Source organism: Cololabis saira, chromosome 15 (genome assembly GCF_033807715.1).
Source record: "Cololabis saira isolate AMF1-May2022 chromosome 15, fColSai1.1, whole genome shotgun sequence".
Taxonomy (NCBI): Eukaryota; Metazoa; Chordata; class Actinopteri; order Beloniformes; family Belonidae; genus Cololabis; species Cololabis saira.
Genome location: NC_084601.1, coordinates 38,401,391 through 38,416,861, shown reverse-complemented (window position 1 = coordinate 38,416,861; position 15,471 = coordinate 38,401,391). Strand labels below are relative to the sequence as shown.

The 15,471-nt window shown below is 40.6% G+C and overlaps 1 protein-coding gene across 1 annotated transcript in view; it reads right to left on the bottom strand.

Moving 5' to 3' along the window:
* Positions 1 to 15,471, bottom strand: part of LOC133460922 (glutamate receptor ionotropic, NMDA 2D-like) — a 254,791-nt gene that overhangs the window by 98,434 nt on the left and 140,886 nt on the right. The window contains exon 11 of the mRNA XM_061741634.1: positions 3,917 to 4,070. Within this exon, the coding sequence (XP_061597618.1) occupies positions 3,917 to 4,070 (154 nt within the window). The remainder of the gene's footprint in view (positions 1 to 3,916; positions 4,071 to 15,471) is intronic.

The following is a 15,471-nucleotide window of genomic DNA, read 5'->3' as shown; positions in this document are numbered from 1 at the left end:
AATTGAGTCCAAAGGAACCAAACTATAATTCTGTGTACTAAAAATGTTTTGTTTATGTTTTCTTTGTCATGTTAAAGCATAAATGCTTCTCTTCTAGCAAAACGTTTGGCTATAAAGTGGATTTAGAGATATTTTCCACCCCAGCAGTAATGATATTAGGTTGATACTCGTCTGCACGGTGTTCTATATATCAAGTCACTAACAACTAGGTTGCCGGATCTAACTCTAGTTTACTCAGCTGATGTAATTATAACTTGTGAATCTGTTTGATGTAATCATATTGTAGAGATATTAATATATATTCAAAATATATATTTATGTGGGCCAAATTAACGAGTTAATTCCTTGCCGTATTGACACAAAAATTCTTAACGCAGGAAAAAATATTATTTTTGCCGAAAAAACCGTCACAATGACTGGGAGGCGGAGTATTGAGAAAAAACCTGGTTTGTGATTCGTTTACTCGTCTGTCTTTCAATCAGCAAGCAATCACAAAGCAAATCTTTGTATTCTACATTTTTAAGTCGTGGACTTTATATCCGTCAAAAATGTTTTATAACGGCCAGAAAAGTCAAAGAAAAGTCTCTTTCTGGGCGTGACGTCACGGCTGACGTCACAGCCGTGTCCGTGCATTCCACGGATGTATTATATTAATAAATATTATCTAATTATATTATATCAATACATTAATAATATATGTAATACTATACATGTAATAATTTACATTAATTCATATATTATATTAATACATATTATATTAATATTCGCGTCATTGCCCCGGGGCATGATGGGAGGCCCCAGAGCATCATGGGAGGTGACTCAACTGCGCATGCTCTATGGGCCCGATAACGCGGAAGTAAACCCGGAAGTCAGAGATTTTTTCAGCGTATGCGCTGAGTGAGCAAATTGTATTGAAATGAATGGGCGGCCATTTTCGATGCCCCATCCAGTTTTTATTAATACATCCATGCAACAAACATGGAGCAAAACAGGTTAGCAAATGGACATTTTACTTTTAAAACTCTCCCAGATGGCACAGTGGACACATCTCAAGTGATCTGTGTCCACTGTAGTAAAGTATTCAGCTACCATAGAAGTTCTTCGAGCCTCAGGTATCATTCGCAAAACACGACCCAGACTTTTTTTTTTTTCCTTAGATCTGACCAGCTGTTATTTCTTTTTCCTGCTGTATTGCCTACTGTTGCTGACTTGATATTGCTTGTTATTGCTTATGTTCTACCTCTAAGTACTGTCTAAAACATCCAAAATGCTCTTGCACCCTGGGGCACAGAGACCTTCGGTTTTTTGGTTCCAGGCTACATTCTGACATTCATTCCAAGAACGGACACAATGTTACTTTTTGCCCCAGTAGAGGCTGCAAATATTGATGATGCACTTTCTGTTAAATAAAAGCCTGTGGATGCTACTAAATATTTTCCCTTTTTTACCTAGATCTCAGCATACAGTTTTCTTTCAATTTTTCTTGAAATTTTAGAGAAAAACGATTGTGAGATTAATTGCATAGATAATTATACAAATTAAAAATTTTAATTGTTGGCCAGCACTAATATATATATATATATATATATCTTATAAAACACAAGGGAGTTCAGGAGTTCAGTGTGCATGTATGACAAATTAGAGAAGGCCGTGTTAATGCAATCCCGTCTCATCATAACAACCCCAGTAATAGCGGTGAAAGTGGCAGTAATAGTGCATGGGCTCTATTATGGCCCTGTCTGCTCAGTAATGGGCTGATTACACCTCGTGCATCAGTAACTGCACCAGCAAAATGTGATGTCAGCGCAGCAACATAACCATTGGCTTTCAAGGCGAACTGCACGCACTCGCGGCAGGATGTATGCTAGGAGTTGGTACTGAGAAAATGATGCAGTATTTGCATTGTAACTATACAGGAAGTGGTGAGTAGTACACGAACATATGACAGACATAGAATATCTGACGTCTTTTTTGCAATAACTATATCTCCTCTCGCGTTTTTTAGGGTTGCATTTACTTAAGAGACACAAACCTGCAATACCGCTTTCCTCCAGCTCTTCACGTTGCTCAAACATGCCAGTTGCTAAATGCAGAATAGGTTATTTTTTGATTTTCATGACCAGAAACAAAACAATGCAGTAGCATAGCGCACCAAGTTCCAAGTTTAATTTTGGAACATGCTTTCATAGACCCCAACTAGAAACTCAACTGTAAGGACGTTTTGCTTCATGTGAAACCAACAAGCGTTCACTGCTGGACATTCACCACTGAATGAGAGGTCGGGTCACCAAATGTTTACTTTTATTACATTTTTCAATTTCTCTCAAACAATTTTTGATTTCACGTGTATGAATGAGAGTGTGGTTTATTTAAAAGACTTGAGAGAGCTCATGATTGGGTGTGTTCTTGTAGGGAGACCTGGAGAGAGGGGGAGGGTAGGAACTACCTACATACTAATGTTTTATTTACCTTAACCCTTGTGCTGTCTTTGGGTCAAGGAAGGAGGAAGAGAAGAAGGAAGGAAGGAAGGAAGAAAAGAAGGATGGAAGGAAGGGAGAAAATAAGGAAGGAATGAAGGAAGGAAGGAAGGAAGGAAGAAGGGAGAAAAGTGGAAGGGAAGAAGGAAGGAGAGAGCAGGAGGCAAGAAGGAAGGAAGGAAAAAAGAAGGAAGGAAGGAGGGATGGAAGGAAGGAAGGAAGGAAGGAAGGAAGGAAGGAAGGAAGGAAGGAAGGAAGGAAGGAAGGAAGGAAGGAAGGAAGGAAAGAGTAAGGGAGAAAAGAGGAAGGGAAGAAGGAAGGAGAGAGCAGGAGGCAAGAAGGAAGGAAGGAAAAAAGAAGGAAGGAAGGAGGGATGGAAGGAAGGAAGGAAGGAAGGAAGGAAGGAAGGAAGGAAGGAAGGAAGGAAGGAAGGAAGGAAGGAAGGAGGAAGGAAGGAAGGAAGGAAGGAAAGAGTAAGGGAGAAAAGAGGAAGGGAAGAAGGAAGGACGAGAGCAGAAGGAAGGAAGGAAGGAAGGAAGGAAGGAAGGAAGGAAGGAAGGAAGGAAGGAAGGAAGGGAAGAAGGAAGGAGAGAGCAGAAGGAAGGAATAAAGGAATGAAGGAAGGAAGGAAGGAAGGAAGGAAGGAAGGAAGGGAGGGAATAAGGAAGGAGAGAGCAGAAGGAAGGAAGGAAGGAAGGAAAGAAGGAAGGAGGGAAGGAAGAAAGAAAAGAGGAAGGGAAGAAGGAAGAAAAGAGCCAGGAGGAAAGAAGGAAGGAAGGAAGGAAGGAAGGAAGGAAGGAAGGAAGGAAGGAAGGAAGAAATAAAAGAGGAAGGGAAGAAGGAAGGAAGGGAAGAAGGAAGGAGAGAGCAGGAGGAAAGAAGGAACAGGAGAATTAGGTCATTTCTGACCCAAAGACAGTACAAGGGTTAATTTAATGTACTGCTCCAAGTCTGGCAGAACTTAAGGAACAGTCACAAAATAACTTAAAACACTGCAGCCTTTCTGCTGACACTATATGAAAGTCAGGACTAACTAATTATTCTGCAGAAGTTCCAATAACCCGTCAGGATCGTCATGCAGACTGAAGTGCCAACCACATCCCCCGCTGTGCTGTCATGATTGGTAAGTACAGTGTCTGTTCCGTTCCCCCGTGTGTTGGTTGATCTACTCATCCGGCCCAATGCTGCTCAACTCACCTTCCCCTTCCCAGCAGGAACATTCTGTTTGTTATACAAATCTCCCACTCTGGTATGTGCAAGCTAACTCAGTCCTAGGTCAATCTTTCCATACTCTAAATTGTTGACAAGAGCAAATCTTGCGTCCAAGTTGGTGAACCGGGGTTCCAACATTTTTCTATGTTCTGCAAATAAGAAACTGTAGCGTAGAATAATATTCATGGCTGCAATTGTAAAGAAGGTAATTCAAAATCACATCTTACCAAGAAAAGCAGATGGCGATACGGTGCCATTGCTGCGAGAAACCATGACGCTGATGCCGGTCTCCACAAACGGGACGGAGAACTCGACGACCTCTGACCTCTCTTCATTAATAGTGAGAGAACCAATGGCCATGTCAGCTCTGTTGGACACCACCTAGAAAAACAGAGTACCTGAAATTAGACTAAAGACAAATTCCCCAAAATTGTGACTGATGAATGGAAGTTTCCATTTTTACCAGCCAAAAAAAAAAATTATGCATTATACATTGAAAGCTACCCATTACCCAGGTCTGAATGGTGAACTGGACTTCTCGCCTTTTTTGTAAGTGTTGGGGCTCCCCGTCAGAGCCGCCTGGGAGATTTGCGAGGCCCTGTGCGGAAAGGCTGGGGGGGCCCTCGAAATTTTTGGGTTTTTCGGGTCGGTTCGGGTGTCTATATGCACAATTTTAGCAATTTTTGCTCCAATTAGCAAAATACTGGATACCATCCCCTGCCTCATCGTCATCTGGTCTTGCCTCGACGCGGGGCCCCGCGGCTGCTTGAGACCTGGTCGGATCGGTGATTTTTGTAACAAATTTATCAAACGAGCCTTTGAGAGAGGCATTAAACTCTTCCATTTTCTTTACTTTTTTTCTTTTTTCATCCTCTGATGGAAATTTCCTGAATCTGTCTTGTTCTCTCGACATTGTGTGACAGTTTGTTCCAACTCCACCGTCTGGATCAGAGCACCTTGTGTCTGCGCTTGGTCTGATCAGTTGTATTGAACAACAGACACGCGCATCATTGCACATATATTTATTGATATGCACAGACTAGTACACATTTAGGTCTGTAATGGAACGTGACTGTTTATATTTATAAGGGGAAAAAACGAAAAAAAATTTGAAAAAAAAATAAATTCTGAAAAAAAAAAAAAAAAAAACGGCCCATAGCGCGAGGCCCCCTGGGGCGCGAGGCCCCGTGCGGTCGCACGGTTCGCACACCCCTTGCGGCGGCCCTGCTCCCCGTTTAATATCACATATTGTCTATCTTTTGTTTGATTAATTAGTCCTTCTATATATTTTTGGTCTTCTTTTTCCTTTTTTTGTGTAACTATAGGTATTGTTAGTGATTTTTAAAGAATATTTTTGTACTTAAAAGTTATTTTGAAACATTTTGTCTACTTTCAAATGATTAAAAACTTTAGAAAATGTCCTTAAAACATTTTTGTAATTTAATCATTTTTATAATTTAATCAATCTTTCTGCTTTAAAACATTTAAACATTTTCTTTTGCCTTAAAACCACTTAAAAAATATTACTTTATAATATATTTTTTGAGTTTCTTCTTAAGAACTTTAGATTTTTGGTTGTCTTTTGTATTTTTATTGTTTATATTGCTGTTTGTGCCTTTCTTTACTACTTATGCTCATTGGTTGTTTGTTCTGCTCTGCATCTGATTGATGTGCCTGTTTGCTCCTACCAGGTTAATTGATACCACCTGAGCTGATCATGTGACTGTTTACCTGTGTTTAAAGAGCTGCTGCTTGAAGGAGATCCCTTTTGTCTCTGTTATCTGCCTTGAAGAAGGCCTTCATGGCCGAAACATGTTGGCATTTTTAAACTTTTATAAAGTCATGATTTAATAAAGGCTTTTTATATTTTTCTATCTTCTTGAGTACCTCGGTTTTTCTAAATTGTTTAAAAAAAAAAAAAAAAGAATGCATGCATTTTAGTGAGTATGAAAGTTCGTCTGTATCTGAGCTGAATGATGAACTCAAACTAGATGTGTTTGTAGACATGCACAGTGTTGCAGTGTCACAATATGGCTTAAAAACCTCTAGATAATATTTGTAGGCTGTTAGTTTGTGCGTGGTGACATCCGCATACAATCACGAGAACTGCAGTTCATGAATATCAAAGTGTGTAACTGTTTACTAGGTACATTTTTCTAAACATAACCATGACAACCAGGGGGCTACATGGGCCTTGCTTTTGTGACGCAAATCCAGTTTGAGGAAAATTGCAGTTTCTCAACCGGGCACCAGGGATGGCTCCAAAACAAGTCCATCTCCATCGACCCTCGTGTTAACATGTTTTTCTTTGCAGAAGAAATAAACATATTTACAACCTGGTTCCAAAAATGGATTTGGACAACTGAACTGGGGGTGAATTTTTATACACTTCGTCAGGTAAAAGTTTAAAAATCCACATACTTATGAATAATTAGGGATGGGATCTCTTGATTGATAAGCTGTAGCCAATGGCAGGCTGTCATCTTTTTACCTACGTGGTGCTTAGCACAGGCATCCGTTACATTCTGATTCGTACGGTGGCCGACAAGGGCCATACACACTGCAACGGCCTAATGCGTCTCAGTTAAGGAAAACGGCTTCAAGTACAGAAACGATTCAAATTCACAAACTCAAAACGAGGTACAAAAAGAGGAACGTGGTGCAAATGAAAAAACGTGCTGCAAAAAACAAAGACAAATGCAGCATCATCAAACGCGCTGCAAATAGAGAAACGATGCAAAGCACAAAACGATATAAAACAAGAAACATCTTCAAAAGAAAAACGCTTCATAACCGGTCACTACAACAGGAAGTGCTCCAAACCTGCAGGGGGCGCTCTCAGCGTAACAGCTCAATGGACAGACACACGGGATGTAGAGAGAGACCGAACAGCTGCATTTGTCTTTGTTTTTTGCAACACGTTTTTTCATTTGCACCACGTTCCTCTTTTTGTACCTTGTTTTGAGTTTGTGAATTTGAATCGTTTCTGTACTTGAAGCCGTTTTCCTTAACTGAGACGCATTAGGTCGTTGCAGTGCGTTTGGCCCTTGTCGGCCACCGTAGATTTGTAAAAAACAACCTTAAGGCCGGAACACACCAACCCGTTAATTGGCCATCGGATGCCGTCGGGCGATGGCGGTGCCTCTAGTCGGGTTGTGTGTCCCGTGCAGTCGTCCGTCGGCGCTCATTTTGGCCGATTTGATATGTAGAATCAACCACTGTCCATCGGCCGTTATGACCAATCTGATTGGTGGAGTGGTAGCCCTTGACTAGCGAATCAGAGTTAAGGTTAAAATAAGTTACATTTGGATTGTGTTTTATTGTATTATATTTTCATTATTATCCATCTCATTTTCCATCCTCCTTGTCTTCTTTCAGACGTGAAAACACCGAGCCCAGTTCAGAACTCGAGACTAGAGCGATCCGTCGTTTCCCAGTGTTTTTTTTTTCTTTTAGTTTTGGTGCAACATCACATATTAGCGCCTCCTGCCGTTATGGGGTGGTATTACGCCGTGTGCACGCTCTAGTCGGCGTCTGGTCGGTGCGTTCGTGTGTATTTTCTCTGACCAACTTTTGACAACTTCATGAGTTAGAGAGCCGACTTTCAGCCCGGCTGCTTTTCTGCCGACGGTCGGCCGTCAGGCTGGTGTGTCGCGACCTTTACAGAGCACAGTAATTCTATTCCGAACCAGGACACCAGGGGGTTTGCTGTGTACTTTTTATACAGTCCATGGTGACAACGCAGGAAAGTGAGAAAGCAAAGCCCCACCCCAGCAACTTCTTGAATGCCACATCCAAATTGTTGTAGTTTTTTTTTTCATTTCAAAGAGATTGTAACTTGAAATTGTCCCTTCCGCCTCAAAGTTCCTCTGGCAGCAGGAATTGTGGCCCAGGTGGTCAGCCGATGAAGGAGCGAGAGGATTTGCCGCTCTGTCATCCTTCATCTAGCAGGACGCAGGTTACATGATGGCAGGTGAGGGACTATGGAGGTTAAAAGGGCTGACTGCTGAACAACAGTTCATTAATCTGCTCTAGCTCGGCTCCAGGAGACTGTAAGAGACAAGAAGCCTTTAAACTTTCAGATGACACTATGTGATGCGTTTTCTGGTTCAGCATTTTTCAGGTAACAGAGTTATACACACTGTACGATTTACAAACCATGGCATTTTTTGGTACTAAAACTTGAACAGTAGATTTTTGCCAACATTTAACCCAGCACTGACTGAAAGTCAACATGTAGACTGCAAAAACGAGAATATTTGTCTTATTTCTAGTTAAAATGTCTCATTTTTAGTCAAAAAATCTCATTACACTTAAAACAAGACTCATCACTGGAAAAAAACAACAATTTTCACCTGTTATCCTTTGTTCACTCCTACCAACTCCAACACACCTGTTTTTCAAGTTTTTTTAGGTGTGCATCAGCCTCCAGATTTTTCTACTTATTTCAAGTGAAAATCTACTTGAAACAGGTGAAAATTGTCAAATAAGTTATTTTCTGGTAATGACTCTTGTTTTAAGTGTAATGAGATTTTTTGACTAAAAATGACACATTTTAACTAGAAATAAGACAAATATTCCTGGTAAGATTTTGAGTTTTTTGCAGTGTAAAACTAGTAAAACAGCAGTTCAAAACAACTTTGGCAATATCCCCACATGAACAAGCAAGAAACAAGCAAGAGTTCTTCTCTTCGATCAAGCTCCCGAAACACTTGAGTAGCAGACCAATGCACTTCTCTTCTTTGCTTGAAGATCTTTTACCTCTTATGTGAAAAATGTCAGTTCTGACTGGTGGGGGTTTCTAGTTTATGAGGTGTCGTTGGGCCATTGTGAGTCATTAGAAGCCAAATCCATCTGTTCCTCCTGTGGGACTTTAGAGATTTATCTCCAGTCGTTTACGTGGCAAGCACGTGAGGTTGTTTAGGGTGCACTCACACCAGACGGTCTGTACTGTGCTCACGCATGAATGCCACTTTAAGTGTGTTTTATCTGTGTGGTGTGAGGGCTCCGTTTCAGAGTCAAACATGGCACAGAACCAGATCTCCGGCACAGTTGGAAGAGACGAGCTTGGGCACAGTAGAGGTTCATATGTATGTAGAGGAAAGCGTGTATGCAGTAGGGATGGGCGATATTTTACCGTTCACGATTTACCGTCAAAACAATTCCCCACGGTAAGAATTTGTCATCTCGCTGTAAAAATGATAATTTCCCGTTGATGACGTTTTTGTGTAAAGCTGATTTATGGTTCTGCGTTAAATCCACGCACAACGTACGTGAAGGAAGGAAGGAAGGAAGGAAGGAAGGAAGGAAGGAAGGAAGGAAGGAAGGAAGGAAGGAAGGAAGGAAACAAGGAAAGAAGGAAGGAAGGGAGAAAACAAGGAAGGAAGGAAGGAAGGAAGGAAGGAAGGAAGGAAGGAAGGAAGGGAGGAAGGAAGCAAGGAAAGAAGGAAAGAAGGAAGGAAGGGAGAAAACAAGGAAAGAAGGAAGGAAGGGAGAAAACAAGGAAGGAAGGAAGGAAGGAAGGAAGGAAGGAAGGAAGGAAGGAAGGAAGGAAGGGAGAAAACAAGGAAAGAAGGAAGGAAGGAAGGAAGGAAGGAAGGAAGGGAGAAAACAAGGAAAGAAGGAAGGAAGGAAGGAAGGAAGGAAGGGAGAAAACAAGGAAGGAAGGAAGGAAGGAAGGAAGGAAGGAAGGAAGGAAGGAAGGAAGGAAGAAAACAAGGAAAGAAGGAAGGAAGGAAGGAAGGGAGAAAACAAGGAAAGAAGGAAGGAAGGAAGGAAGGAAGGAAGGAAGGAAGGAAGGAAGGAAGGAAGGAAGGAAGGAAGGAAGGAAGGAAGGAAGGAAGGAAATGAGCAAGAAAGAAAGATGTGAGCCTGAAAGAAAGAAAGAAAGAAAGATAAATTCCCATTTGTGTAGTTTAGTAGTATTTAGTATCTTTTAGAGCAGTGTTTTGGCTCCAAAGCCTGAATGTGGTGATAGATTTATAGTTAAAAAGGTGGAGTTGAATTGGTATTTTTTTTATCGTCATTTTTATCGTTATCGGGATAAATGCCAGAAATTATCGTGATCATTTTTTTAGTCCATACCGCCCATCCCTAGTATGCAGCATGTGCATGATGCATACAAATACTTCCTGGTTACAGATCCCAGCTGGCCTGTTATCCCTGTGATTCCGTGGGTTTTCCTTGAGTACTACGGATTCCTTCCAAAGTCTAAAATCATACATGCTAAGCAGATGGGTGGTGCTAAATTGACTATAGGAGTGAGCGTGAATGCACACGGCTCCTGGGTGTACTTTACCTTTTGCGAAAAGACAGATCAGATTGGTTCCAGCAGACCACCATGACCTTGAGTAGGAAGGAGCATGCATGTATGATGGAAGAATTTAAAATACTTGATATTACGTGGTTTGATATTCTATACAAGTCACTTTCATGTATTCAAGTATTCATGACCTGACTGAGAAGTGGGCTTAATCGCTGGAGGCTCCAGCTTGTGGAGGACATGAGACGTTTTTTCCACATCTGCAAGGGCACGTTTGGCCAGAATCTGCTGTTACATCAGTTCTAATGTTTTAATTACTCACACTTCTGTATATTGTCTTGTTTGTCACTTTTCTGTGATCTGCCTTGTTGTAAACATCTGATCCCTTGCATGCTCCGGAAGTAAATCAGATTCAAATCTTGCCAGAGTCAAGAGTAACCCTTGTTACGGTATAATAACAGAGCACAGGTAGGTAATAATCAATAATAATAGCTGGACCAATAACAGAAGACTTAAAGTTTGAAAGAGCCCTTATTTTTGATTACCAATAATAACAAAGGAAACAATAGTTTGCTGTTTTTTTTTCTTCTTTTTTTCCTTTTGTGGCACTTGTTACTACAAACTAACAACACAATGAAAATACAACAATTTATTACAAAAAAAAACATTCAATGAAAATAAACTAAAACAATAAAGCCGGCAAAAACAACAAACAAAAACCCTCTGTTAGCGTTGGGGCCTTTTTTTTCCTCTCAATGTCAGTGTATCGGTGTAGATGCTTGTCCTACCACACAGTCCGAGAGAGAGGGGGATTCATGAAATCCTTTACTCCTAGGGATCAATACCAGTAGTTCGATGCGGCTCGCCACCCAGTTCACACTGGGACTAAGGCCCAGTCCCAATCCCCCCTAGTCCTACTTTTCAGCACTATCCCTAAATTTTGCACGTTCCCGTGAGGGTAGTGGTGTCCCAACTCCTCTTTGCATCTAGGGCTAGTGGACATAACGAGGGCTAGGGGGTATCAATCTAGCCCTTCACAGCGAGGGATTTCAGATTCTGACTTCGCGTCTGAGGGCCAGAAAAATTTCCCAGAATGCTTTACGTCATCATTTGCAGACTGATATCAAACAAAAAAACATGGCGGACAGTTCTAATTTTTATTGAATAAAATCAATATTTTGAGTTAGTTTCTGCATAAAAATATGTTTTGATTACATTTCTAGCGAGAAATATATATTTTACTTTCATAATATTCACTCAGTGAATGTACTTAATCACTTGCTTGCCTGTTGTTGCGTTGTATCTTCAGATCTCGCCAGAATAAAGGCCGATTTATGGTTCCGCGTTACACCAATGCAGAACCTACGCCGTAAGCTCTGCGTTGGTGTAACGCGGAACCATAAATCAGCTCCCGAGCCAGCGGCTCTAGATATCCCCCGAAAACTTCGGAGCAAATTTCTTAACAGGCATTATTTGGATTAGTGGGCGACCGATAATCGGTGGCCGATTATCGAATTCGATATTCATAATTTTATTAATAATCGATATCGGCCCCCCCCCAAAAAAATCGAAAAAAAATAATTTCAATTTTTTTTTTTTTAAGAAAATCGGCTGCATAAAGTGCATATCTTATATTTACAATTTTGAGGATTTAGCAGTGGCGGCCCGCCACTGCTAAATCATAGCCGCCACGCCTGAATTTTTTTTTTTTATTATACTTTTTTTTTTTTCCATTAAATTACAGGCTTTTCTCGCTCTCTCGTCTCGTCTCTCCTTCTCTAAGACATAAAACAAGCGCACCCTCCCTGTTACACATGTCAGTCACGTGCTGTCGTGTGTGCATTATCATTGGCCCCCGACCAGCTGCAGGTGTCGGCGCTGCTGTCCGGCACCGCCGCTCGCTTTAACTTTTCCAAACTTGGCCTGTTTGCGCCATGAGCTCATCCGCGCGGTTGTTACGCGACTCTTTTCAAAGCAAATCGGTTTAGTAAAGACAGGAGGGGATGTTTTCTCCTCGCACGGCTCCGGAGAGCAGAGGAGCTGCTCAGCGCGACACGCGCAGCCGAGCCTTTAGGCTGATTTATGGTCCCGCGTTACACCAACACAGAGCTACGGCGTAAGCGCGCGTCGCCGCGTACCGTACGCCGTAGGCTACGCCGTATGGTACGGCGTAGGTTCTGCGTCGATTTAACGAGGAACCATAATTCAGGCTTTTCTCTTCCACAGCTGAGAAACGTCACCTAGTGTTGCTTAAATGTGGCCACATGAAATCATTCACTATCATCAAAACAAAGTCAAACAAGACGACATGGCGTCATATTTCTAACAATAAATGAAAGTGATGCAAAGTAAAGGAGGAGAGGATTAAACATTGCAGTCCCTGCACCTACAATTGAATATAAAGGTGCTCTAAGGGGCCCCTGCTGCTCAGAGCAGCTCATCCTGGTAAAACCTGGTAGAACCTGGTAAAACCAGGACCAGAACATGCATTTTTGGACATTTACTCCACAATAAATAAATAAACAATAATATTATGAACCTGAGGGTTTGACTTGTGGTGTTCTTTGACTTATTGTTTACACTTTACACAGTTTGAGTTACAGTATGAAGATTCCTCTTATTTAAGTTCTCCCATGCAGCTTTGTTTTTATTTATCATTATGGAGGAATGCTGGTGTAAAGAAGAGGGATGGGGGGGGGGGTTGCATCTAATGTGATCATTTGAAATACTGTATTTTCTTTTTGTATTAAGAATGTCTAGTTAAAGCAATAAATTGCTCACCATTCATTTAAATTAATTCTTGTATTGAAATTTGTTTTCTCCCAAAAAGGTAAAAAAGGGTAATAATCGTATCGGCTGATATCGGCTATCGGTCTTTTTGATTTCCCCTAATCGGTGATCGAAATAATCGAAAAAAAGGCTGATCGGTCGGACACTAATTTGGATAAACTGAGCCCAGGTTGGGGATCTTAATGTTTACTTTTACGCCTGAAAAAATATTAAAACTTAATAAAGTGGCATATTAACAGCGCTACAGCGGAAATTAAAACAGCTTTTAGCTCTCGGCTTCCTAATTTGGTGTGACGTATGTGCAAACGTAACTACGCAGTCACTTACGTACCCGAACGTAAACCACACAGTGACGTAGTGTGGTGTCCCAATCCCTAGGGAACATTACAAGGGCCCTACTCATTTTTAGGGCTAGTGGTAGAAAGTAGGGGGTGTATTGGGATTGACCCTATGTTTCTTCGGATCTGGAAACAGTCTCTGGATCTGGGAATCGGAAACCTCACACGCACCCAGCCGAAAGTGTTCCAAAAGATGGTTGGATGTAGTTGCAACCACTTTTTAACGATGTCACCAAAAACCTGACCGCTGAGTCAAGGCATGAATGCACTTTACCGCATTTCACTTCGCCAGATGGGCAAAATCATCCCGTCTCTCACGCTGCTCTAGTGGATGACAACAGATTCTATCTCGGAATGTATCAACCGTACACGAGGCAGCGAGCGTGAGAATGTCCGCAAACCAGAAGTAGTGACAGGAAGAGGAATTACGGGGCTGATCACCTCGGCTCACTGATTGGCTAGTTGGAAAGCCCGTTCTACAGAGCCCTTCATCATTTTAAACACGTTTTTAACCACTTTTAATCGTTTTTGGTGCATATACAGGACTGTCTCAGAAAATTACAACATTGTGATAAAGTTCTTTATTTTCTGTAACGCAATTAAAAAAACAAAAATCTCATACATTCTGGATTCATTACAAATCAACTGAAATATTGCAAGCCTTTTATTATTTCAATATTGCTGATTATGGCTTACAGCTTAAGATTAAGATTCCCAGAATATTCAAATTTTTTGAAATAGGATATTTGAGTTTTCTTAAGCTGTAAGCCATGATCAGCATTATTAAAATAATAAAAGGCTTGCAATATTTCAGTTGTTTTGTAATGAATCCAGAATGTATGACATTTTTGCATTACAGAAAATAAAAAACTTTATTACAATATTCTAATTTTCTGAGACAGTCCTGTAAATCAACTTGAATTAATTATTTATTTCAAAATAAAATGAATTGTTTTAACGATTTTTAGTGAGTTCAATGAATTGTTTACTTCACAATTAAAATTAATTATTTTACAGGGACAATTTTTATATTAAAGGGAAGTCATTTTAGAACCTGGGCTACACCAGTCTTTGGTATGGATAATGGATGGATGCACTCTCCTCTCGTTCTCCCTTCGTTCACCAAATAAAAGCAGGATCTATGAGCACAAAGAGTTCAAAGGGGAAGACTTTTAAAACTTATGTTCAGCCATCGTGTGGGCAGTGGAATTTTTTTGGAAGACCAAGAAGGCCACAGTGATAAAGGGAGCTTAAAACAGACTACCATGAAACATTAAGTCTAGACCAGGGGTCGGCAACCCGCGGCTCTAGAGCTCTAAAGCATCTCTTTAACGTCGCCCTAGTGGCTCCTGGAGCTGTTTCAAAAATGTTTGACCTTTTTTCCCTTTTTTTTACTTTTTTCTTCCTTTTTAATCTCGACATTTCGACTTTTTTCTCAACATTTCGACCTTTTTCACAAAATTTTGACTATTTCCTTGACATTTCAACTTTTTTCTCAACATTTCGACTTTTTTCTCAAAGATTTTTACTTTTTCTTGAAATTTTGACTTTTTTCTAAACATTTCAACTTTTTTCTCGACATTTCGACTTTTTTCTCAGCATTTCGACTTTTTTCTCGAGATTGTACTTCAACATTAATCTTCACATTTCGACTTTTTCCTTGACATTTCGACTTTTTTCTCAACATTTCGACTTTTTTCTCAAAGATTTTTACTTTTTCTTGAAATTTTGACTTTTTTCTAAACATTTCAACTTTTTTCTCGACATTTCGACTTTTTTCTCGAAGTGCATAATGAAAAAAATAATCTTCCCCCAGTTATAACTAGATACATGCAGCATGTGAAAATGCAAATGAAAAGTATTTTATAAGACTTAGAATGAAGACTCTAAGGCTTATAAAATACTTTTCATTTTTTGCGTCTCCAGACATATTTGTTTTTTGTGTTTTGGTCCAATATGGCTCTTTCAACATTTTGGGTTGCCGACCCCTGGTCTAGACGACCTCAGTCTGCCAACAACTGTCTTCATAGACACCCATACTTGTTAACATCTCTCACTATTTTTCTCTCCAAAGTTTGCAAATCCTAAAGTTTTGACCGCATTCAGGTTTGGTTTCAACTTAATTTGTCTCCCACAGCTTTTCCAGACTTACAAGTGGGAGGGTAAGAGCATTAGCATCCCCTCCTCAGAGCATCCACCATCATCTGTCTAAGTTCCAGACTGATTTCTTAAGCTTTGGGCGAGGTGATATCACTCCTTAACCTGACTTTAAGAGGGGTCTCTCTTCATCAAGTGGTGCGGTGGCACAAGCTCTGTTCACCGAGGCCTCTGGGTTCATGTGTGGACTGATTGCTCAGGTGAAGTTTGAGGGAAAAAGTCACTTGCGGGTTAA